Genomic DNA, 27,958 nt, shown 5'->3' with positions numbered 1-27,958 from the left:
ATAAGATATTGGAGATTCTTAACCCTGTTTCCTTCCGTTTGGACCTCCCTGCATCCTTTTCTATTCATAACGTTTTTCATCGGTCATTATTGCGCAGGTATGAGGTACCGGTTGTGCCTTCCGTTGAGCCTCCTGCTCCGGTGTTGGTTGAGGGTGAGTTGGAGTACGTTGTGGAGAAGGTCTTGGACTCTCGTGTTTCCAGACGGAGACTCCAGTATCTGGTCAAGTGGAAGGGATACGGCCAGGAGGATAATTCTTGGGTGAATGCATCTGATGTTCATGCCTCCGATCTGGTTCGTGCCTTTCATAGGGCCCATCCTGATCGCCCTGGTGGTTCTGGTGAGGGTTCGGTGCCCCCTCCTTGAGGGGGGGGTACTGTTGTGAATTTGGATTCTGGGCTCCCCCGGTGGCTACTGGTGGAATTGAACTGGTGTCTTCATCTTCTCTGTTCACCTGTTCCCATCAAGATGTGGGAGTCGCTATATAACCTTGCTGCTCTGTTAGTTGCTTGCCGGTCAACAATGTTATCAGAAGCCTCTCTGTGCTTGTTCCTGCTCCTAGACAACTACTAGATAAGTTGGACTCTTGTCCATGTTTGTTTTTGCATTTTTGTTCCAGTTCACAGCTGAAGTTTCGTTACTGTGTCTGGAAAGCTCTTGTGAACAGGAATTGCCACTCTGGTGTTATGAGTTAATGCCAGAGTTTTAAAGTAATTTCTGGATGGTGTTTTTGATAGGCTTTTCAGCTGACCATGAAAGTGTCCTTTCTGTCTTCTGCTATGTAGTAAGTGGACCTCAAATTTGCTAAACCTATTTTCATACTACGTTTGTTATTTCATCTCAACTCACCGCCAATACATGTGGGGGGCCTCTGTCTCCTTTCGGGGTATTTCTCTAGAGGTGAGCTAGGACTAATATTTTCCTCTGCTAGTTTTATTTAGTCCTCCGGCTGGTGCTGGGCATCTAGAATCAACGTAGGCATGCTACCCGGCCACTGCTAGTTGTGCGTTAGGTTTAGTTCATGGTCAGCTCAGTTCCCATCTTCCAAGAGCTAGTTCCTATATATGCTTATGCTATGTTCTCTTGCCATTGAGATCATGACACCTGCCCCCTCATAGGGATTGTGACTGTGCTATAAATTTAATTCCTGGTAGTAAATTCCCTAAGGGACGACTTTTTAATTTGTCTATACCAGAGCATGCCGCGATGCAGAGTTATATAAAGGAGTCTTTGGAGAAGGGACATATTCGCCCATCTTCTTCCCCTCTTGGTGCAGGATTTTTTTTTGTGGCCAAGAAGGACGGTTCTTTGAGACCTTGTATAGATTATCGTCTTCTGAATAAAATTACAGTCAGATTTCAGTATCCTTTGCCACTATTGTCTGATTTGTTTGCTCGGATTAAGGGTGGCAGTTGGTTCACCAAGATAGATCTCCGTGGTGCGTATAACCTTATGCGCATTAGGTAGGGAGATGAATGGAAAACAGCATTTAATACGCCCGAAGGCCATTTTGAGTACTTAGTGATGCCTTTTGGACTCTCTAATGCTCCTTCTGTGTTTCAGTCCTTCATGCATGACATCTTCCGAGAATATCTGGATAAATTTATGATTGTTTATTTGGATGACATTTTGGTCTTTTCTGATGATTGGGAGTCCCATGTGAGGCAGGTCAGGATGGTGTTTCAGGTCCTGCGTGCTAATGCTTTATTTGTGAAGGGCTCAAAATGCCTCTTCGGAGTACAGAAGGTCTCCTTTTTGGGTTTTATTTTTTCTCCTTCTACTGTGGAGATGGACCCAGTCAAGGTCCAGGCTATTCATGACTGGACTCAGCCCACGTCTGTTAAGAGTCTTCAGAAGTTCTTGGGTTTTGCTAATTTTTACCGTCGTTTCATCGCTAATTTTTCTATTGTGGTTAAACCTTTGACGGATTTGACCAAGAAGGGTTCTGATGTGACTAATTGGTCTCCTGCGGTCGTGGAGGCCTTTCGGGAGCTGAAGCACCGGTTTTCTTCAGCTCCAGTCTTATGTCAGCCAGATGTCTCTCTTCCCTTCCAGGTCGAGGTTGATGCTTCTGAGATTGGAGCAGGGGCTGTCTTGTCGCAGAGAAGCTCTGATGGCTCTGTGATGAAGCCATGTGCTTTCTTTTCAAGAAAGTTTTCGCCTGCCGAGCGGAATTATGATGTTGGTAATCGGGAGTTGTTGGCTATGAAGTGGGCATTTGAGGAGTGGCGACATTGGCTCGAAGGAGCTAAACATCGTGTGGTGGTCTTGACTGATCACAAAAATCTGATTTACCTTGAATCTGCCAAGCGCCTGAATCCTAGACAGGCTCGTTGGTCGTTGTTTTTCTCCCGTTTCAACTTCGTGGTCTCATACCTGCCTGGTTCGAAGAACGTGAAAGCTGATGCACTTTCTAGGAGTTTTGTGCCTGACTCTCCGGGAGTTTCTGAGCCGGCTGGTATTCTCAGAGAGGGAGTGATTTTGTCTGCCATTTCCCCAGATTTGCGACGAGTGCTGCAGAAGTTTCAGGCGGATAGACCTGACCGTTGTCCACCAGAGAGACTGTTTGTCCCGGATAGATGGACCAGCAGAGTTATTTCCGAGGTTCATTCTTCGGTGTTGGCGGGTCATCCTGGGATTTTTGGTACCAGAGATTTGGTGGCTAGGTCCTTCTGGTGGCCTTCCTTGTCGCGGGATGTGTGTTCCTTTGTGGGATTTGTGCTCGGGCTAAGCCTTGCTGTTCTCGTGCCAGCGGTTTGCTTTTGCCTTTGCCTGTTCCGAAAAGGGCCTTGGACGCACATTTCCATGGATTTTATTTCGGATCTTCCAGTATCTCAGAAAATGTCTGTCATCTGGGTGGTGTGTGATCGTTTTTCCAAGATGGTCCATTTGGTGCCCTTGCCTAAGTTGCCTTCTTCCTCCGATTTGGCTCCTCTATTTTTTCAGAATGTGGTTCGCTTGCACGGCATTCCTGAAAATATTTTGTCTGATAGAGGATCCCAGTTTGTGTCCAGGTTTTGGCGGACTTTTTGTGCCAAGATGGGCATTGATTTGTCTTTTTCGTCGGCCTTCCATCCTCAGACTAATGGCCAAACCGAGCTAACTAATCAGACGTTGGAAACTTATTTGAGATGTTTTGTTTCTGCTGATCAGGATGATTTGGTGACTTTTTTGCCTTTGGCCGAGTTTGCCCTTAATAATCGGGCTAGTTCTGCTACTTTGGTTTCACCTTTTTTCTGCAATTCTGGTTTCCATCCTCGTTTTTCCTCGGGTCAGGTTGAGTCTTCTGACTGTCCTGGGGTGGATTCTGTGGTGGATAGGTTGCAGCAGATTTGGAACCATGTGGTGGACAATTTGAGGTTGTCACAGGAGAAGGCTCAGCACTTTGCCAACCGCCGCCGCGGTGTGGGTCCCCGACTTCGTGTTGGGGATTTGGTGTGGCTGTCTTCTCGGTATGTTCCTATAAAGGTCTCCTCTCCTAAATTCAAGCCTCGCTTCATCGGTCCTTATAAGATCTTGGAAATCCCTAACCCGGTGTCTTTTCGTTTGGATCTCTCAGCATCGTTTGCCATTCATAATGTGTTCCATAGGTCTTTGTTGCGGAGGTATGTGGTACCTGTGGTTCCTTCTGTTGAGCCTCCTGCTCCGGTGCTGGTCGAGGGCGAATTGGAGTACGTGGTGGAGAAGATTTTGGATTCTCGTATCTCTAGACGGAGGCTTCAGTATTTGGTTAAGTGGAAGGGCTATGGTCAGGAGGATAATTCCTGGGTTGTCGCCTCTGATGTTCATGCGGCCGATTTGGTTCGTGCCTTCCATGCGGCTAATCCTGATCGCCCTGGGGGTCTTGATGAGGGTTTGGTGACCCCTCCTCAAGGGGGGGTACTGTTGTGTACTCTATTTTTGGGCTCCCTCTAGTGGTCACAAGCGGTACTGTGTAGTGTTGTTTTTCTGCAGGTTTCAGTATCAGCTGGTTCGTTATCCTTGGGTGGTTTCCTATTTAGCTCTCCTGGATACTCAGTTCCTTGCCTGCTATCAATGTATTTAGTGCTCTTCAGATTCCTTGTGTCTACCTTGCTCCCAGTCTCTCCAAGACAAGCTAAGTTTTTGTTTCATTTCAATCATTTTTTGATTATCAGTGTTCATTATGTTTTTTGTCCAGCTCGCTAAAATGTGATTTCCTCGCTTGCTGGTTGCTCTAGGGGACTGAGGTTCTCCCCCCACACCGTTAGTTGGTGTGGGGGTTCTTGAAATCTCAGAGTGGATATTTTGTAAGGGTTTTTTACTGACCGCATAGATTCCCTTTTCTATTTTCTGCTATCTAGTATTAGTGGGCCTCATTTGCTGAATCTGCTTTCACCCCTGTGTATGTGCCTTCCTCTTACCTCACCGTTATTATCTGTTGGGGGCTTCTATATCTTTGGGGTTTATTTCTCTGGAGGCAAGAGAGGTCTTTTCTTTCTCTCTAGGGGTAGTTAGGTCCTCAGGCTGGCTTGAGACGTCTAGGATTTTTAGGCACGTTCACCGGCTACTTCTAGTGTGTTTGGATAGGTTCAGATTTGCGGTCAGTCCAGTTTGCCACCTCCCTAGAGCTTGTCCTACGTTTGTTACTTAGCTGGAGTTATTTGTGATCCTCAACCACTAAGGATCATAACAGATGGCTCCTTGAGACCTTGTATTGATTATCACCTCTTGAATAAGATCACGGTCAAGTTTCAATACCCTTTACCTTTGCTTTCCGATTTGTTTGCTAGGATTAAGGGGGCTAGTTGGTTTACGAAGATTGACCTTCGGGGGGCATATAATCTTGTTCGTATTAAGAAGGGTGATGAATGGAAAACTGCGTTTAATACGCCCGAAGGCCATTTTGAATACCTTGTGATGCCATTCGGGCTCACTAACGCACCATCTGTTTTTCAATCCTTCATGCATGATATCTTCCGGACTTATATTGATAAATTTTTGATTGTATATTTGGACGATATTTTGATTTTTTCCGATGATTGGAAGTCTCATGTGGAACAGGTCAGGATGGTATTTCAGATCCTTCGTGACAATGCTTTGTTTGTGAAGGGGTCTAAGTGTCTCTTTGGGGTGCAGACGATTTCTTTTTTGGGCTTTATTTTTTCTCCCTCATCTATGGAGATGGATCCAGTTAAGGTTCAGGCCATTCATGATTGGATTCAACCCACATCCGTGAAGAGCCTTCAGAAATTTTTGGGTTTTGCAAATTTTTATCGCCGGTTCATTGCTAACTTCTCCAGCGTGGTTAAACCCTTGACTGATTTGACAAAAAAAGGCGCTGATGTGGCGAATTGGTCCTCTGCGGCTGTCTCTGCCTTTCAGGAGCTTAAACACCGATTTACTTCTGCTCCGGTGTTGCGCCAACCAGATGTTTCTCTTCCGTTTCAGGTTGAGATTGATGCTTCTGAGATTGGGGCAGGGGCCGTTTTGTCTCAGAGGGATTCTGTTGGTTCTTTGATGAAACCGTGTGCCTTCTTCTCCCGCAAGTTTTCGCCTGCTGAACGCAATTATGATGTCGGCAATCGGGAGTTGTTAGCTATGAAGTGGGCGTTTGAGGAGTGGCGACATTGGCTTGAGGGAGCTAAACACCGTATTGTGGTCCTGACCGATCATAAGAATTTGATTTACCTCGAGTCTGCCAAACGGCTGAGTCCTAGACAGGCTCGATGGTCCTTGTTTTTTTCCCGTTTTGATTTCGTGGCTTCGTATCTTCCGGGTTCTAAGAATATTAAGGCTGATGCCCTTTCTAGGAGTTTTTTGCCTGATTCTCCTGAGGTCCTTGAACCGGTCGGCATTCTGAAAGAAGGGGTGGTCCTTTCTGCCATTTCCCCTGATTTACGGCGGGTTCTTCAGGAATTTCAGGCTGATAGACCTGATTGCTGTCCTGTGGGGAAATTGTTTGTTCCTGACAGATGGACTAGTAGAGTGATTTCTGAGGTTCACTGTTCTGTGTTGGCTGGTCATCCTGGTATTTTTGGTACCAGAGGTTTGGTTGGTAGGTCCTTTTGGTGGCCTTCATTATCACGTGATGTGCGTTCTTTTGTGCAGTCCTGTGGGACTTGTGCGCGGGCCAAGCCTTGTTGTTCCTGTGCTAGTGGGTTACTTTTGCCATTGCCGGTCCCTGAGAGGCCCTGGACGCATATTTCTATGGATTTTATTTCTAATCTTCCGGTTTCCCAGAGGATGTCGGTTATCTGGGTTGTTTGTGACCGGTTTTCTAAGATGGTTCATTTGGTGCCTTTGCCTAAATTGCCTTCCTCTTCAGAGTTGGTTCCGTTGTTTTTTCAGCATGTGGTTCGTTTGCATGGTATTCCGGAGAATATTGTGTCCCACAAAGGTTCCCAGTTTGTTTCTAGGTTTTGGCGGGCCTTTTGTGCTAGGCTGGGCATTGATTTGTCTTTTTCTTCTGCATTTCATCCTCAGACAAATGGCCAGACCAAGCGAACTAATCAGACTTTGGAGACTTATTTGAGATGCTTTGTGTCTGCTGATCAGGATGATTGGGTGGCCTTTTTGCCTTTGGCTGAGTTTGCCCTTAATAATCGGGCTAGTTCGGCTACTTTAGTTTCGCCTTTTTTTTGTAATTTTGGTTTTCATCCTCGTTTTTCTTCTGGGCAGGTTGAGCCTTCTGACTGTCCTGGTGTGGATTCTGTGGTTGACAGGTTGCAGCAGATTTGGGCTCATGTGGTGGACAATTTGGTGTCTCAGGAGGAGGCTCAACGTTTTGCTAACCGTCGTCGGTGTGTCGGTTCCCGGCTTCGGGTTGGGGATTTGGTTTGGTTGTCTTCCCGTCATGTTCCTATGAAGGTCTCTTCCCCTAAGTTTAAGCCTCGGTTTATTGGTCCTTATAGGATTTCTGAGATTATTAATCCGGTGTCTTTTCGATTGGCGCTTCCGGCCTCTTTTGCTATCCATAATGTCTTCCATAGATCTTTATTGCGGAAATATGTGGTGCCCGTTGTTCCCTCTGTTGATCCTCCGGCCCCTGTTTTGGTTGATGGGGAGTTGGAGTATGTGGTTGAGAAGATTTTGGATTCTCGTTTTTCGAGGTGGAGGCTTCAGTACCTTGTCAAATGGAAGGGTTATGGCCAGGAGGATAATTCTTGGGTTTTTGCTTCTGATGTCCATGCTGCTGATCTGGTCCATGCCTTTCATCTGGCTCGTCCTGATCGGCCTGAGGGCGCTGGTGAGGGTTCGGTGACCCCTCCTCAAGGGGAGGGTACTGTTGTGAATTCTGCTTTTGGGTTCCCTCCGGTGGTAGTAGGTGGTAATGCAGTTGTCCCTTGGTTGCAGTCCTGGTCAGGTGTGTCTGCTGATTGCAGTTCTGACTGGGGTATTTAGGTGTGCAGGATTCATTAGTCCTTGCCAGTTGTCAGTTGTTGTGAGGTGTAGGACCTCTGCCTGGTTCCTCCTGCCTTTCTACCAAATCAGCAAAGATAAGTGTCTGTTTTTTTTTTCCTGTGGCACACATGCTGTGTGCTTCACAATTCAGTGCTATTCCTTGTGTTTTCTTGTCCAGCTAAGGACTCTTTCACACGTCAGTGTCTCCGGTACGTGTAGTGACAGTTTTCTCACGTACCGGAGACACTGACACACGTAGACCCATTTAAATGAATGGGTCTATGCACATGTGCGTGTTTTCACACGGACCGTATGTCCGTGCTGAAAACACGCAGACATGTCCGTCTTTGACCGGCAGCACGGACCACAATACGGACAGCACACGTGCACACGGAGAACAGTGTGCACTCTCCTCCGTGTGCACGTACCGCCCGCAGGAGAGACAGCGCTACACTAAGCGCTGTCCCCCCCCCCGCTGTGGTGCTGAAGGCGGAATTCATCTCTTCTCCCCCGCCGGAGAAAAGAGATGAAAGATCAAGTTTTTTTTTTTTGTGAAAAATAAATTTTGCATGTGCCCCCCGCCTCCCCCCTCAGTGCGCCGCCTGGCCCCTTGCCGCAGAAATACTCACCTAGCTCCCGCGATGTCTCCTCTGTCCTCTCCGCGCTGGCAGCTTCTCCTGTGTGAGCGGTCACGTGGTACCGCTCATTACATTCAGGGAATATTCACTGACTGTAATGAGCGGTCCCACGTGACCGCTCACACAGGAGAAGCTGCCAGCGCGGAGAGGACAGAGGAGACATCGCGGGAGCTAGGTGAGTATTTCTGCGGCAAGGGGCCAGGCGGCGCACTGAGGGGGGAGGCGGGGGGCACATGCAAAATTTTTTTTTCACCCCAAAAAAAATAAATTGATCTTTCATCTCTTCTCTCCGGCGGGGGAGAAGAGATGAATTCTGCCTTCAGCACCACAGCGCGGGGGACAGCGCTTAGTGTAGCGCTGTCTCTCCTGCACGGTCCGTGTGGTCCTCAGGCGGCACAAGGGCGGCACACGGATGCCGCACGTGTGCCACACTGATGTGCCACTTGAGCACACGGACATACGGACACAGATATCTCCGGTACCGGTTTTTCTGGTACCGGAAATATCAGGACGTGTGAAAGAGGCCTTAGATTGTGTCAGTATTTTCTCAGTCTTGTTGGATTCTCTGGAGTGGCAGATATACATTCCATGTCTTTAGTTAGATTGTGGAACTTTTTGTATTATCTGTTGTGGATATTTTTGGAAGGGTTTTAATACTGACCGCCTAGTAATCTGTCCTACCCTTTCCTATTTAGCTAGAGTGGTCTCTTTTGCTAAATCCTGTTTTCTACCTGCGTGTGTCTATTCTTCTCCTACTCACAGTCATTATTCGTGGGGGGCTGCCTATCCTTTGGGGGTCTGCTCTGAGGCAAGATAGCATTCCTATTTCCATCTATAGGGGTATTTAGTCCTCCGGCTGTGTCGAGGTGTCTAGGGTTTGTTAGGCACACCCCACGGCTACTTCTAGTTGCGGTGTTAGTTCAGGATTTGCGGTCAGTACAGGTTCCACCGACTCCAGAGAAAGTTTTCATGCGGCTCCAAGGTCACCAGAGCATAACACACCTCATACACACGGCTCCACTCTGTACACCTCATACACACATGGCTCCGCTCCATACACCTCATACACATTCAGCTCCACTCCATACACCTTTTGCCTTTTGAAAAGATTTTTTATAATTTTTTCTATTTTTTCTCTGGCGCCCCCTTAGGGTCAGCGCCTTAGGCGGCCGCCTAGTTCGCCTATACGTTCGGGCCGGCCCTGGATCTTACCGAGCACAACATGGGTTAAAACCTAAATGAAAAAAGAAAAAGGAAAAGAGAAGGACCGCACAACTAGCTGGTTCTATCACCCAATAAGGCTGAATGTGGCTCTGATATCATGAAGCAAAATTGGATATCGGGTGCTCACGCATAAAACAGTCCAGATCAACGCTTGCAAGTGAATAGAAGAAAGGCGGGCACTCACCATCCAAATAAAATTCCAAACTTTATTCTGACAACATGTCTGAAACAGGACAGGCAGGGAAAAATGGGCTTCCAAAGACAACGGCCGTTTCGCGCTGTTGCGCTTCCACGGGTCTTTACCAAAGAGTTTGGAATTTTATTTGGATGGTGAGTGCCCGCCTTTCTTCTATTCACTTGCAAGCGTTGATGGGTTAAAACCTATTTTGTCACATATCGCAGCCGTGTTCCCGGCCGCCGATGGGATATGTGTGAAACAGCTCTTGTCGGTTGAGACACAGGTCTCAGGAACTGTATGTCTTCAGTCTGCAACCCATACTGACACGTGACTAGAATGGGCTTCAGTTTGAATTATATCAGGGACTCCATTTTATTTAATATGTAATAACTTTGACACTGTATTGCTTTAAAAACATTTGAATTAATGCATAAAACAAGTTCCCAACCTTTTGTGGTCAGGATTTGCTTTCAAATATGAAAGTTGATGTAGAGCTGCATCGGTGGTAACACTGGTGCACCAGATTTGGGGGAGCCTTGAGCAGAGTCATGGGTACAGGGAAAAAACAGAGTAAAATAACATATCCCAAAAATCTTATATATTTCAACCAGTGTTGCACTGAGGTGCATGGATCCACCAGTAACATTGACTCTGGGGCCTACTATTCAGCTACATGCAAATATTCCATTACCCTCATTCATAAATTTACCTCTGCTTCTTTGTAGTAATAAAGTGGATAGTTTGGTAACAGAATGATCACATGGTGTAGATAGTGAATCAAATGTGTTGTATCAGCTACTGCTCATCTAATGGCACGGGGGTTAACTCCTGCCTAGGGGCCTACCGGGGGATTCACCTGTTCTCCAGTGGGACAGTCGGCGCCTGATTTCAACTATTTTGCTTTCTAAAATTTAATAAATTTTCTAAGCCCAGTCGTTGTTAGTAATATTGCATTTCGTCACTGTGCAGTCAAGAAAAGTATTAAGACTATAAAAAGGTTTAATGAGCTGTAATGTTCGTTATGGATATCCCCATTAATATTCTCAGCTTTTGTCACTTATCCGGATGATCTTTCATTTGTAATTGTAATCCATGCGTGCTTTGCCAAAAGGTGCCGCAGGGTACAGCATTGTGTTTATTGTGGTTCTTGCTGAGAAATTAGAAATCTTAATTAAATTTTGACATTTTGGTCTCAGTGCAGTAAAATGTAAGTTATATTGTGTTTGATATTCTAATATAACACGGCGCCTTATGTTTTTTTTTTTTAATACATCTTTTTTTAATCTTACCTCATTTTTTTGTTTTCTTATGGGAATGAAATCTCTAATCTGTTTGATTGCTTATTCTATATACTGCAATACTACAGCATAGCAGCACATGTTGAAATTAATATTTTCCTACAAAGCCCAACCTGTGGCCTGAGGGTCAAGATGGCAGTGACAGGGGTCTTCAGTAGGCCCCCAGCTGCTATGGCAACCCATCGGCATGCTGTGTTTTCGTTGCAGGGAGGTCAGTGGGCATTGATAAATTCATACACCAGCAACCAGTCTATATAAATGCAGCTGTCAGTGATTGAAAGCAGAATCTATATGGCTAAACCCGATAATCGGAGCTAGATCCTGTTGCTGCATTTAGAAGCAGATGTCGGCTGTACAACACTGCTGGCACCTGCTTGGTATGGAATTGACTCCGCTCTTCAGCTCGCTCCATAAATGCACACCCTGACTGTGATATATAGTTACCTCAAGGTTCATGTAAGGGTTATAGCCTAGTTGTCCTTTCTCACAAAATCTTTTAAAGCATGGTCTAGCTGCCTTCATCCCACTCAAGTTAAAATTGCTTTTGATGCATTTAGCAGTCTAATATATTCAGCAACAGGATGTGGGTGGCCTCTCTTCATTTGCATTTTGCCAGCACTATAGATTCTGGAACTTTATTTCTCTCACTTCTCAGCATAAATAAACCCTTAGACAATTTTCAATAGCTTGCATTCCCAGAACCTAAAATCCATATTAACGATTGTTGTCTGAGTATAAAATTCTGGTCAACCTGTCTAAACAGCATGCGGCTTATCAAGGTGAGCCCTTAATGAAATTGTCCACTACTTGGACATCTCCTTCTCATAACCCATGCATGGCCACGATAAAATAAAAAAGCCTATACTCATCTCCTGTGACCGCGCCATTTCAGAGGTGTCTGCACTTGCTCTTCCGAGGCGCCGGTGTGGTTGTTGTGACACGTGAGCCTGCCGCCCAATCAGCACCGGTGTCACTGTCCCCACCTTCATATGAATTGAATATGAAGAGGAAGTCAGAGATCAGCTGCAGCTTGGACTTTCTTTTAATGTTCAATTCATACAAAGGTGGGGACAGTGAAGCCAGCATTGACTGGGTGCCGGGGTTAAGTGTCACAACAACTGCATGAGAGACCCAGGACCAAGACCGGCTCCAGGATTTCATGGGCTCTGGGCGAAAAGAGTCTCAGTGGGCCCCTTTAACACATACCACAGTTCATGATGCACAGATATGGCAGAGAAATATAAGTATAGTACAATGTCAAAGATTTCACTTCTTACATTACATGAGTGATATCTCTACAAATTCTACAATAGCTCAGAAACCGGACAGTACAATATTCCATACAGTATTATGGGCACCACATAGTGCTCCTTACAGAATAACGAGCCCCATATATTGCTCCATACAGAAAAATGACACCCATATATTGCTCAATACAGAATAATGAGCCCCATATATTGCTCCATACAGAATAATGGACCCATATAATGCTCCATACAGTATAATGGACCCCATATAATGCATCACACAGTATAATGGGCCCCATATAATGCTTTATAAAGAATAATGAGCCCCATATATTTATCCGTACAGTATAATGAGCCCCATATAATGCTCCAAACAGTATAATGAGCCCCATATATTGCTCCATACATAATGGGCCCCATATAATGCTCCATACAGAATGAGCCCCATATAACGCTCCATACAGTATATGATGGGCTCCATATAATTCTCCACTATATGATGGGCCCCATATATTGCTCCATATATAATAAGCCCCTTATAATGCTCCATACAATATATATATATTGCTCCATACGCTGGCTCTACTTCTCCTCTTCCTCTCACTGTTGGGGTCCCTCAGGGCTCAGTCCTTGGCCCTCTTCTCTTCTATCTCTACAAGGCCCCAATTGGACAGACCATTAGCAGATTTGGCTTTCAGTACCATCTTTATGCTGATGACACACAACTGTATACATCATTCCCTGACCTCACCCTGACCTGTACTACAGAACACCAGTGACTGTCTGTCCACATTTTCCAACAGTATGTTCACACTATATCTCAAATTCAACCTTTCCAAAACTGAACTTCATCTACTCCTGCTGTCTACTGACCTCACTAAATCTGACATCTCCCTCTCCATGGGTGGCACTACAATAATGCCTAGGCAGCAGGCATGCTGTCTGGGTGTTGTGTTTGACTCCGATCTCTCCTTTACCTCCCATATACAATCTCTTGTCCACTCTTGTCACTTGCACCTCAAGGAAACCTCTAGAATCCCTTTCTCATCATGGAAACAGCGAAAACCCTTACTGTTGCCCTGATCCACTCCCGCCTGGACTATTGTAATGCTCTATTAGTTGGTCCCCACCTCACTCAACTTTGCCCTCTCCAGTCCATCCTTAATGCAGTAGCCAGGCTCATCTATCTGGCTAATCTGTACTTGTACAAGTCCGCTCTTTGCCTGTCATTGCACTGGCTGCCCATTCATTATAGGATCCAATTTAAACTGCTTGTTCAAACTCACAAAGCTCTCCACTGTGAGGCACCAAACTACATCTACTCCCTCATTTCTGTTTCTTAGCTTACCCGCTCATTACGCTCCGCAAGCGACTTTTGACTAGCCTCTGCATTAATCCGTACCTCCCACTCCCGGCTCCAAGACTTCTCCCGAGTTGCGCCAATACTCTGGAATGCTCTACCTCAAGAAATTAGGACTAACCACAACTTATACAGTTTTAGACACTCCCTCAAAACACTTCTGTTTAGAGCGGCCATTCACGTTCCCTAATCGGTGTGTGTGTGTGTGTTAACGTGTGTTTGGGTCATTCATTAGTTATCTGAGAATAACTCTCCATCAAACTCCACTGCACTCAAATGCACCTCAAATACTGACTGGTGACTACCGCAGCCTTTATCTATCCCCCATTCCTTCAAAATGGCAGGACCATCATTGTAAATACGCACCTGTACTTTGTGTCTCCCCCACCTCATGGTAGATTGTAAGCTCTTATGAGCAGGGTCTTCATTATTTTGCTCAAATTATTGTATTATCTTTAATGTAGTTACTTATGACTTGTATATGAATTGTTGAATTGTAAAGCGCTGCCGAATATGTTGGCTCTATATAAATAAAGATTATTATTATTATAATGCTCCATGTATCATGGGTCTCATATGATGCTCCAGTATATGATGGGCCTCATGTAATGCTCCAAACATTAAAAAAAGAAAAATATGAAACACCTCTCCTCATTGGCTGCTGCTCTGCTCCAGACTTCGGTGGAGTGATGTCTTCCGGCTCTCTGCACTGTGACTGTTCAGGCAGAGGGAGCACACTAGTCACGTCAATGTGCCCACTGACCTGAAACGTCAGTCAGAAGATGCGGAAGATGGCGCAGTGGTGGAACAGGGACAGAAAAGTATTGGAAGTACCGGGGCCCTGAGCAAGCGGGGGAAGGCCCAGTCGCGAGCGTCGGCAATGGCACAGGCATCGGGCCCCCATAATGTGCAAGTGTCCTTAATGGTGAGTGGGCCCCCCCACCTGCTCAGGGCCCCGGCTGGTGATGCCGGCCCTGCCCAGGAACGCGAGTGCTGATACTGCTGGAACGGCGCCAGCACGGGAGGTGAGTATAGGCTTTTTTTATTTTATTGGGGCTAAACATTTAGATGAAGAAGACGTTGTCCTAGTAGTGGACAACCCCTTTTAATATAGCAATTAAATGTCTGAAAGAACATTAAGTTTTGCTAATGAAACTTGTCATTTTATAATAAGTGGTCATGCGCTACCTGAAATACAAAATAAAACCAGTTTCTACTTGGTTTCTATGGTTACTGATGATATAAAGATGCTTTTAGATTTATAACTGTTATGTGTCCTGTAAATATTCGTGTATGAACTGCAGACGTTTATGTAGACACAGGTCAGGATGCAATGGTATAAATACAGTACATTACTGCTTTTTTATGTGCCGCTATGCATCTTGGATCAGGAGCATAGGCTTCTTAAGCATTCTTGAGGCACGTTTGAAGTATACTTTCAAGATGGTGATTTGAATGGAATCCTGTTCAAAGCTAAGTGTATGTCTCCACATGCACCTAGTTCAAAAGCATCAAAAGTGGATTTATCTGCTTGTATCGAGTTCAAAAGTATGGATTAATTACCATATTTATCTGACCTGAAGAGTATCACTGATTGTGTAATACTGTTCTTTAGGGGATATTTTTCAGCATAGGAGCTTTACTACTGGAGTCAATGCTCATTATAGAAATGTAATACACATTCATGGATATTTTCTTTTAATATACTGTACACTACATGGGCAAAAATTTTAGGACAACTGCACATTACACCTACAGGAGCTTTTATACATAGCCATTAATACGGAGCTGCCCTCTTCCTTGCTACTATAACAGATTCCACTTTTTTTCGACAAGATTTTGCAGGTATTTGTGAGGAAATTTTTCCCATTCATCTAGAAGAGCATTTCTGTAGGACGAGAGGGCCTGGCTCATAATCTCCATTACTGTTCATGCTAAGGGTGGGCAATGTGGTTGCTCTCGGGGCTCTGTACGAGCAAGTCAAGATCTCTCAAACTACATGCACACAATCAGACCAACTGGGCCTGAATTAATTTGACAAATGCAGACTACGAGATAGAGAAATGTGATTTGTGAGATTTGTTACTGCTCCAGTGGCGACATGCTGTACATCACTCCATCCAACACTTGGCATTGTGCTTGGTCGTGCAAGGCTTGCGTGCAGATAATCAGTCATGGAAACCCATGACATGCAGCTTCTGATGCACAATTTTTATAGTGAAGTTAATGAGCAGGCTTAAAATTGCCTTTATTGAGCAAAAAGTGTCAAACAGTAGCACTGTATAGAAAACATGTGCACATATCAGGACTGTACATAAAATAGCATATAAGAAAATAGATACATAACCATATGCATACATTTTATTGTAATAAGTGGCAAACCAAAAAGTAGAAAATTATTGATCATATAAATAGAATTGTAAAAATAAAAAATATTAAAAAATAGTGATCACATGAAAAAGACCCCAAAAAGAGGGAGTAGATACAAAAATGCATAAAAAAAGTATATAATAAATATATAAAGCAACCTCGAGTGAACCACATCAACAGCAATAATTATACATTTATATGTCTAAGGTAATGGAAAAAAACAGGCAAAAAATATGATTAATTACAAAACCATGTGAGGAGAGATCACTCCCCTGTAGTGACAATTAAAGTGCAGCAGTGTCAAAAGCAACAAGAAAACCAAATAGAGCATTCAAATTCTTAAGGTGCAAAAAGTTCCAATGCAAGGGATAAAATACGGCAACATACCGTTAAGATTCGCCAGGTCCTAGATGATGCACACACTCCGACGCGCGTTTCGCAAATTAATTCCTTCTTCAGGAATTTTTTAAAATATTATATTATAAAAATATTTTCCCACTGAGGACTGTGGACCAATCAAAATGTTCATACAGTTTACAAGTATCGAAACTCCTGTGCACCGACCTACCATATGTCATTTATATAACCTGCATCTTCATTGTCATGCTTCTGCTGTATACTTTTAAAAAAATGAAAGTATTAATAATCATTCTTGAATATTCTATGTTTTCCCACTTAAACAATATATTTTTCTTTCTCTTGTTACTGGATTTTAGGCCCCAAAACTGGAGGAGCACAAAAGTAGCAGCCAGAAAAATAAGGTAGGTGGATAATGAGCAAAGATGTAACACGGCTTTTTACTGGTATCCATCTACTCATCCGAATGTGACTATATTCATGTGAAACAGAAAATATAATTGTTAATGTTCCCGTCTGCTAGGACCTCACTTGCCCTCTTTGCTTGCTTTTTTTCCTGATGCCAGCATTGTATGCTGGGTCTAATCATTTAGGATACAGCAAATTTACATAAAAGTAGCACTTTTATACAATAAGATGAATTCATACTCTGATACAATTGGACAGGTTTGTGCATTGTTATAGGTCACCACAAATCCCCGTCCAACCATCCAATCTCCTGAAATAACAGTATCAGAGGGATTCATTGTGCTTTTGTGCAACCAGTCAAAGGCTTTTTTAGTGAATTTATTTTTTTAGACAGAATGGATGTAAAACTGAAGAAAATATCAAATAGAATAGTTCTATAATTTTTTTTTGTCGGATAAAAAATGCATCAAAAATAAAATCAATCTGCCCAGTGTGAACAGAACTTTAAACGGGTTGTCCAGTCTGCTGTAAAAAGTAGTCATCTGCTGTAAGACATATGGGGCAATACATGGCACCCATTCAAAAGCGTGGTCATATCTCTTTGCATCCCCTTTGTGCTTAGTGTAATGTGTAGAGAAGGAGGATTCCCTGCAATCCATGACCCCTAATATCCGGCAAATTATCTGCAGTAGCCGCATTGCGGAAGATACTTCTATATTTCATCTACATCCTGCAGAGAAAGTCCACAGTGGACAGATTTTAAATCTGTGGCATTTCATTTTTTGCTGCTTATTTTACCACCAATTTTACCCTTTGCAAAGTTTATAGTTGGGACAATCCTTTAAAGGGTTTGTTATACCTTGTGACTGCTGCAGTCCATCATTGGCCACTGATTGGCTGCAGCATTCATGTGACATAATAGTGCACCAGAAGACACAGCACTGACATTACTGGGAAGACGCTGGTTCGAAAAGTGTTTTTATTTTACAAGATGCATTTAAGAAGGGATTGTCCAAATTTTGGACACCCCCTCTAAAGTTTAGTTCTACACACACAGTCTTTAGGCCCTTTTTTCTCTTTTGGAGCTCATTCTTCTTCTAGAATTTGAAATGTTTGTCCTGATATAATATTGGAGGTCAGCTGGACTTGTCCTTTTTGCCAGCATTAATAGCCTGGATGACTTTGGGAAGTTCAAATAACTAGAGAGATCCTTTATCCATCCTAAGAACATGGCCGAACCATTACAGTTAGGTCCATATATATTTGGACAGAGACAACATTTTTCTAATTTTGGTTATAGACATTACCACAATGAATTTTAAACAAAACAATTCAGATGCAGTTGAAGTTCAGACTTTCAGCTTTCATTTGAGGGTATCCACAATAAAATTGGATGAAGGGTTTAGGAGTTTCAGCTCCTTAACATGTGCGACCCTGTTTTTAAAGGGACCAAAAGTAATTGGACAATTGACTCCAAGGCTATTTCATGAACAGGTGTGGGCAATCCCTTCGTTATGTCATTCTCAATTAAGCAGATAAAAGGCCTGGAGTTGATTTGAGATGTGGTGCTTGCATTTGGAAGGTTTTGCTGTGAAGTAAACATGCGGTCAAAGGAGCTCTCCATGCAAGTGAAACAAGCCATCCTTAAGCTGCGAAAACAGAAAAAAACAAGCCGAAAAATTGCTACAATATTAGGAGTGGCAAAATGTACAGTTTGGTACATCCTGAGAAAGAAAGAAAGCACTGGTGAACTCATCAATGCAAAAAGACCTGGGCGTCCACGGAAGACAACAGTGGTGGATAGTGTTGAGCGATACCGTCCGATACTTGAAAGTATCGGTATCGGAAAGTATCGGCCGATACCGGCAAAGTATCGGATCCAATCCGATACCGATACCCGATACCAATACAAGTCAATGGGACTCAAGTATCGGACGGTATCCCTGATGGTTCCCAGGGTCTGAAGGAGAGGAAACTCTCCTTCAGGCCCTGGGATCCATATTAATGTGTAAAAGAAAGAATTAAAATAAAAAATATTGCTATACTCACCTCACCGAGGGAACCGCGCGTGTCCAGCCTCCCGTGACGTCACGGCTTGTGATTGGTCGCGTCGCCCTTGTGACCGCGACGCGACCAATCACAAGCCAGAACGTAATTTTAAAATCCTGAAGGACCTGAAATTACGTCACGGCTTGCTGTGATTGGTCGCGTCGCGGCCACATGGGCGGCACGCGACCAATCACAAGCCGGGACTTCACGTAAGGAAGTAAACGCGCGAATTTTAAGCAAACAATGCTGCCGCTTCCCTCGGTGAGGTCCAGGCTGCGTCGGAGAGGTGAGTATAGCAATATTTTTTATTTTAATTCTCTCTTTTACACATTATTACATTAATGTTGTTTCGATACCGATACCCGATTCCACAAAAGTATCGGATCTCGGTATCGGAATTCCGATACCCGCAAGTATCGGCCGATACCCGATACTTGCGGTATCGGAATGCTCAACACTAGTGGTGGATGATCGCAGAATAATCTCCATGGTGAGGAGAAATCCATTCACAACAGCCAACCAAGTGACCAACACTCTCCAGGAGGTCGGCGTATCAATATCCAAATCTACCATAAAGAGAAGACTGCATGAAAGTAAATACAGAGGGTTCACTGCACGGTGCAAGCCACTAATAAGCATCAAGAATAAAAAGGCTAGACTGGACTTTGCTAAAAAAACATCTAAAAAAGCCAGCACAGTTCTGGAAGAACATTCTTTGGACAGATGAAACCATGATCAACCTCTACCAGAATGATGGAAAGAGAAATGTATGGCGAAGGAGTGGTACAGCTCATGATCCAAAGCATACCACATCATCTGTAAAACACGGCGGAGGCAGTGTGATGGCTTGGGCATGCATGGCTGCCAGTGGCACTGGGTCACTAGTGTTTATTGATGATGTGACACAGGACAGAAGCAGCCGAATGAATTCTGAGGTATTCAGACCCACACTGTGTGCTTAGATCCAGCCAAATGCAGCCAAACTGATTGGTCGTCGTTTCATCCTACAGATAGACAATGACCCAAAACATGAAGCCAAAGCAACCCAGGAGTTAATTAAATCAAAGAAGTGGAATATTCTTGAATGGCCAAGTCAGTCACCTGATCTCAACCAAATTGAGCATGCATTTCACTTGTTAAAGACTAAACTTCAGACAGAAAGGCCCACAAACAAACAGCAACTGAAAACCACCGCAGTGAAGGCCTGACAGAGCATCAAAAAGGAGGAAACACAGCGTCTGGTGATGTCCATGAGTTCAAGACTTCAGGCAGTCATTGCCAGCCAAGGGTTTTCAACCAAGTACTAAAAATGAACATTTTATTTAAAATTATTGAATCTGTCCAATTACTTTTGGTCCTTTTAAAAACAGGGTGGCACATGTTAAGGAGCTGAAACTCTTAAACCCTTCATCCGATTTTAATGTGGATACCCTCAAATGAAAGCTGAAAGTCTGAACTTCAACTGCATCTGAATTGTTTTGTTCAAAATTCATTGTGGTAATGTCTATAACCAAAACTAGAAAAATGTTGTCTCTGTCCAAATATATATGGCCCTAACTGTATATATTGTGGATTCCATTTTTTATCATTTGATCACTTCATTTTGCTGCTTGCAATAACCCGGGCATTGCTATGTGGGTGACCCAGCCTCCGCTCTGCAGGTCATGCTGCCTCTTAGCAGTTGAATTTTATTTTGGATAATATATACCCTCAAGTCATCATTTTATTTTAAAAACAACATCTCCATATTTGCCGTTCTTCAGTACAAGCTCAGGCAAAACAATGAACTTTGGATACTCCATTATGGTCCCCACACTGGGACATCTGTACTATAAAATCCAAAATTTGCTTTTCAAAGGATGATAATGGGGCTCCTAAATATCACCCCTGAGCAATTTCTCTGTTGCTCGGAATTATCAGCAGCAAATGCTGTTTTCACAGAATCCTCAGGGTAGAAAAAAGCAGGCAGGCAGCACTTCTTTCTCCAACACATTACAAGGCATGAGCAGCATGAAAGCAATAAATCCTTATCATCATTATATCCACTATATCCGGCAGTTACATCTCCGTTCATCACACTTCTCAAAGAGCAGCATAAAATGCAGGCAGATACCTCAGCCGATCATTACACAGATGGATTCATGGCAGCTTTAAATATCTACGTAAGGAATAGAAATGATCTTCTTATTCAGAAATATCCACAGACATTGTAAACTTATCCCGGCTGTATTTTATTTAAGGCCAGCACTAAAACATATGAACCACTTCTGGACAAACTGAGATTAATGGGTCAACTTGCGACCCATTTTTGACCTTTTTTCCAAGGCAGTTTACATGTCCTGAGGTAGGAAAGTTGCCTAAATATATTTTCACTGATCTGGACGAAAAAAAGCAGTAGCGATGTGCTTCAAGATGGTTGAAAGTGGGTCCATCAGCTGCTTACCAATAGAGGCCTGTTGGCACTTGAATTGTTACATGCTGGACTGTCCAAGACTGCGCCAACTGTGAATAATTGTTGTGTGAGTTAACATTTACAGTACTGGTCAAAAGTTTGTGTAAGACACAACCACTAAAAAGCTGCTGCTTCCAATAGGTAGTATCTAATGATGAGCGAGTATACTCATTGCTCGGGTGATCTCTGAGTATTTGGATGTGCTTGGAGAATTAGTTTTCATCGCCTCAGCTGCATGATTTATGGCTGCTAGACAGGCTGAATGCCTGTCTGTTAGGGAATTCCCACATGTTTTCAGGCTGTCCAGAAGCCGTAAATCATGCAGCTGAGGCAATGAAAACGAAATTTCCGAGCACATCAAAATACTCGGAGATCACCCAAGCAACAATGCTCACTCATCACTAATAAATGCATATTCTGATATGGAATACCATACGAGAAAAAGAAGTGATAAAGGAATTTTATGTTAAAAAGATGAATTTTATTACATGAAATAATTATATATACATGAAACAATGAAATACAATAGAAAAAACAGGGGGAGTAAAAACCACCGGACTACAACGGGAAATAGCACCGGCACCTGGAAACTCCAAAAATAAATAAATGCAAGCAGCCCTCAACAATGCTATGTAACAGTGAGGGCTGTATATGTAACAAGCACTTAACGGTACAGCCTTAAAGTGTATATACTAGTTTGCGAGGCAAGGGTTAATATCCCCCAAAGCAAAAAATCCTAAGAATGGAGGCAAAAAATAGGACAAAGCAGACCAGAGAATACAACCTAGGTTGTTAATAATCTGGTAAGTGAATACACTAAGTGTGCCCAGAAATGCCTACAAAGGAGGAAAAGCTTGAACATCATGGGGTTAAATTACCTGTAATGCCGATATGGATCAGGAGAAAAGGCAGTGCCTGATTTGGAGTGCCATACTAGTAGTATCTGATATTTCACCAGGGCAGTGGAAGTATCCTGGACTGCTGGAGAAATGGCAAACCACAAAAGGATATGAGATTTTGGTTTACTGTCTAGACGTAATCACACGGATTCCATCAGGACAAACAACTTTTTTTTGGGGGTAGTTGTCCTGGAGAAGGATCCAGTGTGACTCTGAAACGCATAGACAATAAACCAACAACTCATATCCTTTTGTGGATTGCCATTTCTCCAGCAGCACAGGATTAAAGATGGGCGAACCCGAACAGTGAAGTTGGGGGTCCATACTAAACACCTATTGTTCGTTCACGGACCCCTAACATGGACATCACCAGGAAGTCCGTTTTACTATTCGAGTTTGGCCCCCCGAATACTGGGTATTTGTCGCACTGTAATCTGAATGACAGTGCAAGAAACACCATCAACTCTGATCGATGGTAAGATTAATATCACCGGTCAGAGAGCTGCGGTTCTCATGCTGTCAGATGAACTACTACTCCCGTTAGGCCTGCGGCCGCTAATAACAGTGAGAGCAGGAGGTGGCTGATGGGAGTATGCATCAGCCAGTTCCTGCACTCTACATAAATAATTTTTAAAAAATGTCTTGGGTTCCCCTCTATTTTTGATAACCAGCGAGGCAAAACTGACTACTCCAAGCTGCAACCCTCAGCTGTCAGCTTTAGCAAGGTTGATTACCAAAAATAGAGGGGTCCCCACGCTGTTTTTTTTTAAATGATTTAAATAAATAATTTTTAAAAAGTGTGTGGTCTCCGCCCCCCAATTTTTGACAACCAGCCAAGCTAAAGCAGTCAGCTAGGGCTGGTATTCTCAGTTTGGTAAGGGCGAATGGATATTGGCCCTCCCTAGAATAAAAAGAGCAGCCACCCAGAAAAGGCGTATATATCAGATGTGCCAATTCTGGCACTTTGCCCGACTCTTCCCACTTGCCCTGTGGTGATGGCAAGTGGGGTTCAAATTTGTGAGGTTGATGTCACCTCTATATTGTCAGGTGACATCAAGCCCATGGCTTAGCAATCGAGAGGTGTCTTTAAGATGCCTCTCAATTACTAATCATATAGTTGTATTGTAAATACACAGCCAAAATAAAGTCCTTTATTTGAAATTAACCTCTTACTGACCTCGGACGGGATAGTACGTCCGAGCTCAGATCCCCCTCTTTAATGCAGGGCTCCAGTGGTGAGCCCGCATCAAAGACGGGACATGTCAGCTGTTTTGAACAGCTGACATGGGCCCGCAATAGCGGCGGGTAAAATCGCGATTCACCCGCTGCTATTAACTAGTTAAATGTCGCTGTCAAATGCTGACAGCGGCATTTAACCGGCGCTTCCGGCCGGGCGTCACATGATCGGCGGTCTGCGATGCACCAGAATGGTAACCATAGAGGTCCTTGAGATCTCTATGGTTACTTATGCCGGCCTACTGTGAGCGCCACCCTGTGGTCGGCGCTCATAGCAAGCCTGCATTTCTGCTGCATAGCAGTGATCTGATGATCACTGCTATGTAGCAGAGCCATTCAGGCTATGCCAGCTTCTAGCCTCCCTTGGAGGCTATTGCAGCATGGCAAAAATAAAAAAAAAAAGTTAAAAAAATGTGAACAAAATAAAAAAATATATAAAAGTTTAAATAACCCCCCTTTGCCCCATTCAAAATAAATCAATAAAAAAATCAATGCTACACATATTTGGTATCGCCGCATTCATAATCGCCCAATCTATCAATAAAAAAAAGGATTAACCTGATTGCTAAACGGTGTAGCGAGAAAAAAATTTGAAATGCCAGAATTACGGTTTTTTTTGGTCGCCGCGACATTGCATTAAAATGCAATAACGGGCGATAAAAAGAATGTATCTGCACCAAAATTAAAAACGCCAGCTCAGCATGCAAAAAATAAGCCCTCACCCGACCTCAGATCATGAAAAATGGAGACGCTACAGGTATCGGAAAATGGCACCATTTTTTTTTTTTTTTTTAAGTTTGGCGCCATTACTCACAGGAGCTTATCCTTTACCACGCGCTATACACAGCAGATACTTTTCCCTTCATAGCAATCCGTCTGAGGAAGGTCTAAGTTACTGACCGAAACGTCATGAATGGGCTGTGCTGTATACTCCTGTGGGCTGTGCTGTGTACTACTGTATGGGCAGTGCTGTGTACTACTGTAAGGGCAGTCCTGTATACTCCTGTGGGGTGTGCCATATACTACTGTGGGCAGTGCTGTATACTACTGTGGGCAGTGCTGTATACTACTGTGGGCAGTGCTGTATACTCCTGTGGGCAGTGCTGTAAACTACTGTGGGCAGTGCTGTATACTACTGTGGGCAGTGCTGTATACTACTGTGGGCAGTGCTGTATACTACTGTGTGGGCTGTTCTATAAACTACTGTGTGGGCTGTGCTATATACTACTGTGTGGGCTGTGCTATATACTAAGTGGCTGTGCTATATACTACTATATGGGCTGTGCTATATACTACTATGTGGGCTGTGTTATATACTATGGGGGTATATTATATTCTATGTGTTATATACTATGTGGCTGTGTTATATATTTGGGGGGTACATTATACATTATATTCTATGGAGGAGGCTGTGTTTTATACTATGGGGGGCTGCATTATATTCTGTGGGGGCTTTATTAGATTTTATGAGGGATGATTGCATCATACCCTTTGATGGGGCTACATTATATTCTATGGGGAGGTGGGCTGTATTATATCTTGTTCGGGGCTACATTATATTCTATGGGGGGGCTGTATTATATTTATATTCCTTGATGGGTGACTGCATCATACTCTATGAGGGGGCTACATTATACTATATGGGGGCTGCATTATATTCTATGGGGAGGTTACATTATACAGTACTCTGGGGTGGCTGCATTATACTCTGGGGTGGCTGCATTATACTCTGGGGTGGCTGCATTATACTCTATGTGGGCTGAATTATACTGTATCGAGGACTATGGGGAATACATTATAATATATGAAGAACTATGGGGTGCATTATACTATGGGAAGTGAATTGTACTACATGGATGACTATGGCGGTGCATTATACTATATGGAGGACTGTGAGGAGTGTATTATGCTATATGGAGGACTGAGGAGTATATTTTAATATATGGAGGACTATGAGGAGTGTATTATACTATATGGAGGACTATGGGGCACTTTATATTATATGGAGGACTATGGGGTGTGCATTTTATAATATGGAGGACTGTGGTGCACATTATAATATATGGAGGACTATGGGGTGTATTATACTAAACAAGCAAAATGCTGCATATTCATTGGGTGATTGGATTGTTTATGCCGGAATAAAAATCATTGTTCTCAGCAGCACATCGCCGGTGTAAACTGTAGATGTGCTGCTGATAACATGATACTGTATGGTGATCTGTTAGTGATCGTTCTGTCCCCTTCATTCTTTCTCAGACGGTGGAAAGAGGCCAGGAAACAAGCGTCCAACGACTTCAGTATTGTCGATCACACTCGTTTAGCGGCCTGAGATCAGCGCATGTAAATACAACCGAAATGCTTTTGTGTGATGTGCAATATGTTAGCATTTGGGGCCCCATTTTAAACTTTGCCTAGGGCCCCACTTTGCCTAAAATCGGCCCTGATTACACTTACACTGTGTTTTGTATGATTTGCAAAAGGGTGGGTGTAGGACCAGTGGATATTTAATAGTTAGAAGGAGTAGAAGGAGTACCGCCCAGCAGCTAGAGCTCCAGTTAGTGTGCCTACGTGAATACTGAGACAACTCAAGTCTGAAGTGGTCATGTACTGTATAGGGGCAACATGTGTTGTGAGATTAAGTGCAACAATTACTTTGGTAACACATAATAAGATATTTCAGGCTGATGATAGTTGTAATGCCAGTATCCCTGCGTGCCTCCTCCTCCTCCTGGCAGGAACGCCAGCGTACTCATCCCTACTGGCCATGCTGTAAGGTCATTGTCCTCTGCTTGTTGTACATGTTTCCTGACAGCATGATTAGGGCGCATGCACGGTAATTTCCTAGTTCTTAGGCCGGATTCACATTTACATTCAGGAGGGTGGCGGATGGCTGCGTACTTCCTCCCTTCTTCCTCCCTGAAGCTCCGCCTACGCTATGCCTACTTCTGCATGCGTCCTGCGTTTTCCCTATCTTTAACATTGGGTATGCGGGGACATGCATTGTATGTGGATGCGTCCGCATGTGGCAATTTGACGTGTGTGGCGACCACACGGAAATGCAACATTTTGCATGTCCCTGCATACCCAATGTTAAAGATAGGTATGCAGGGCAATGCAGGATGCATACAGAAGTAGGCGGAGCGTAGGCGGGGCTTCAGGGAGGAAGAAGGGAGGAAGTACGCTGCCATCCGCAGCCCTCCTGAACGCAAATGTGAACCTAGCCTTAAAGAGACAGTGCATGTGCTCCTAAGATGACCCCAGCCAATACCTGGGAGGCATCTGGTACTTAAGGCGACTTCCCACATTGGGAAGTGCCTAGTCAACATCATGGACTTTAGTCCAACCAATAAGTACGGCCTCTTAAAGTGACGCTTCCCTAAATTATACAAATAACCAAAGAGAGAGAAACACCAACGGAAGCAACGTCACAGTATTAAAAACTGATAAATTTTATTAAAGGTCAATTGAGACAAAAACTATAAATAAATATTCATATAAAAATAGTAATATGATACCATCCTCTGGGGAACAACATACAATCTGAGACCACAGGTGCAAGGCCCCATACAGCAGCCACATATAGATGGTCAAAAAACACTCAGAGTAATCAAAAGATGAATATATAGAATACCTATTAAAAAGTAAGTCCAAGTTTTTTTACTATATGTTAATTCTTAGTAGGGGTTCCACCCCTTACCACAGTATGCCTGGATCAGTACCAAGAGGGAACTATATATATAGAATAAAGTGCCAAGTGCTTAGTGAGTTCACTAGTATTTCTGCCAATAGTCTATCTAAGATCATAGTAGTGATATGCATAGGGGGCTAGTGATAACACCATGCCCAATATCAAGCTCATAGTACCGGCATGAATAATGAAAGCTATACGTAACCTGCACGTGTAGTCCTGACAGCCCCAATGCGCGTTTCGCGTCTTGCTTCTTCCGGGGGAGTATGTAAATGGTGGTCAGTGTAGGGGCTTTTTATAGCCCTGTCTTTAATTGGTGGTAGCGGTGTTATAATGGCGCTCGCGTCGCCGCGTAGCCCCACAGCACACGCTCAGATCGGCGTCCCACACCACTGTTCCACTTCCTCGTCTGACGCGTCAAGATGAGGGGCGGAGTCAGCGACGTCACAGGACGCGTCCCCATAGCGACGCGGCGAGACCCCAGCGATGGAGCGCACACACTGCTATGTGTGGAAGGGATTTCTAATTATATTGGACGAGAGGTAAAGATATCACTTCATGGGCGGCGTTTAATAGAATGTGCGCACCGATCAGTGTGTGGTTACAAGGGGGATCTTGTATTCCTATCCGGAAGGATGGAAGCAAAGATGTTACTGGAAATTTTCCATAGCGATGTTATACATCAGTGTTCATAGAGTCTATGCTTTGGTTAGTGTGTAAGCAAGGAAAGGGTTTGTTGTTTAAGAGATCACATAGCGAAGGGGACAAAGGGCAGTATGTTCCACTCAGGACCAAGAGAAGAGTCTGCACACGTGATCGAACCCACCCATGGACTTTAGTGTCTAGCTTGTTTGTAAGATGCTAAGACCGTTGTAAGGTTCATTCCTTACCTGAACCTGCTTCCCTGGGTCTGTATGCCCAAGCCTGTACCATGAACCTGACCCTGTATCTGGTCTTCTCTGTACCTGTGTCCCTGGCTCTTTCTGCCCTGGTTGGAACCATGAATCTGTACTTGTGTCTGAATTAGGACCTGACTCTTATCTTGTTTGTAACTAGTCTGTATCTTTCCCTGTATCTTTTGTGTCAGTATCTGAACCTGCTTCCACACCAGCTGTGTCTGATTCAGTTCCTCTCTCCAAACCTGTTGTCTCAATTAGTCCCTACGCTTTACCTGTTGTTGCAGGTCCCTT

At 43.9% G+C, this 27,958-nt stretch overlaps 1 protein-coding gene across 4 annotated transcripts in view; it reads left to right on the top strand.

The window, feature by feature from the left end:
* RAP1GAP2 (RAP1 GTPase activating protein 2) overlaps positions 1 to 27,958 on the top strand; it is a 1,028,482-nt gene that overhangs the window by 849,963 nt on the left and 150,561 nt on the right. For all 4 annotated transcript variants that reach the window (XM_077294402.1, XM_077294401.1, XM_077294400.1 and 1 more), the window contains one exon: positions 16,393 to 16,437. In XM_077294402.1, coding sequence (XP_077150517.1) covers positions 16,393 to 16,437 — 45 coding nt within the window. The remainder of the gene's footprint in view (positions 1 to 16,392; positions 16,438 to 27,958) is intronic.

The sequence above is a fragment of the Ranitomeya variabilis genome, chromosome 3 (genome assembly GCF_051348905.1).
Source record: "Ranitomeya variabilis isolate aRanVar5 chromosome 3, aRanVar5.hap1, whole genome shotgun sequence".
NCBI classification, from domain to species: Eukaryota; Metazoa; Chordata; class Amphibia; order Anura; family Dendrobatidae; genus Ranitomeya; species Ranitomeya variabilis.
This window is presented reverse-complemented; position numbering and strand designations above follow the sequence as displayed.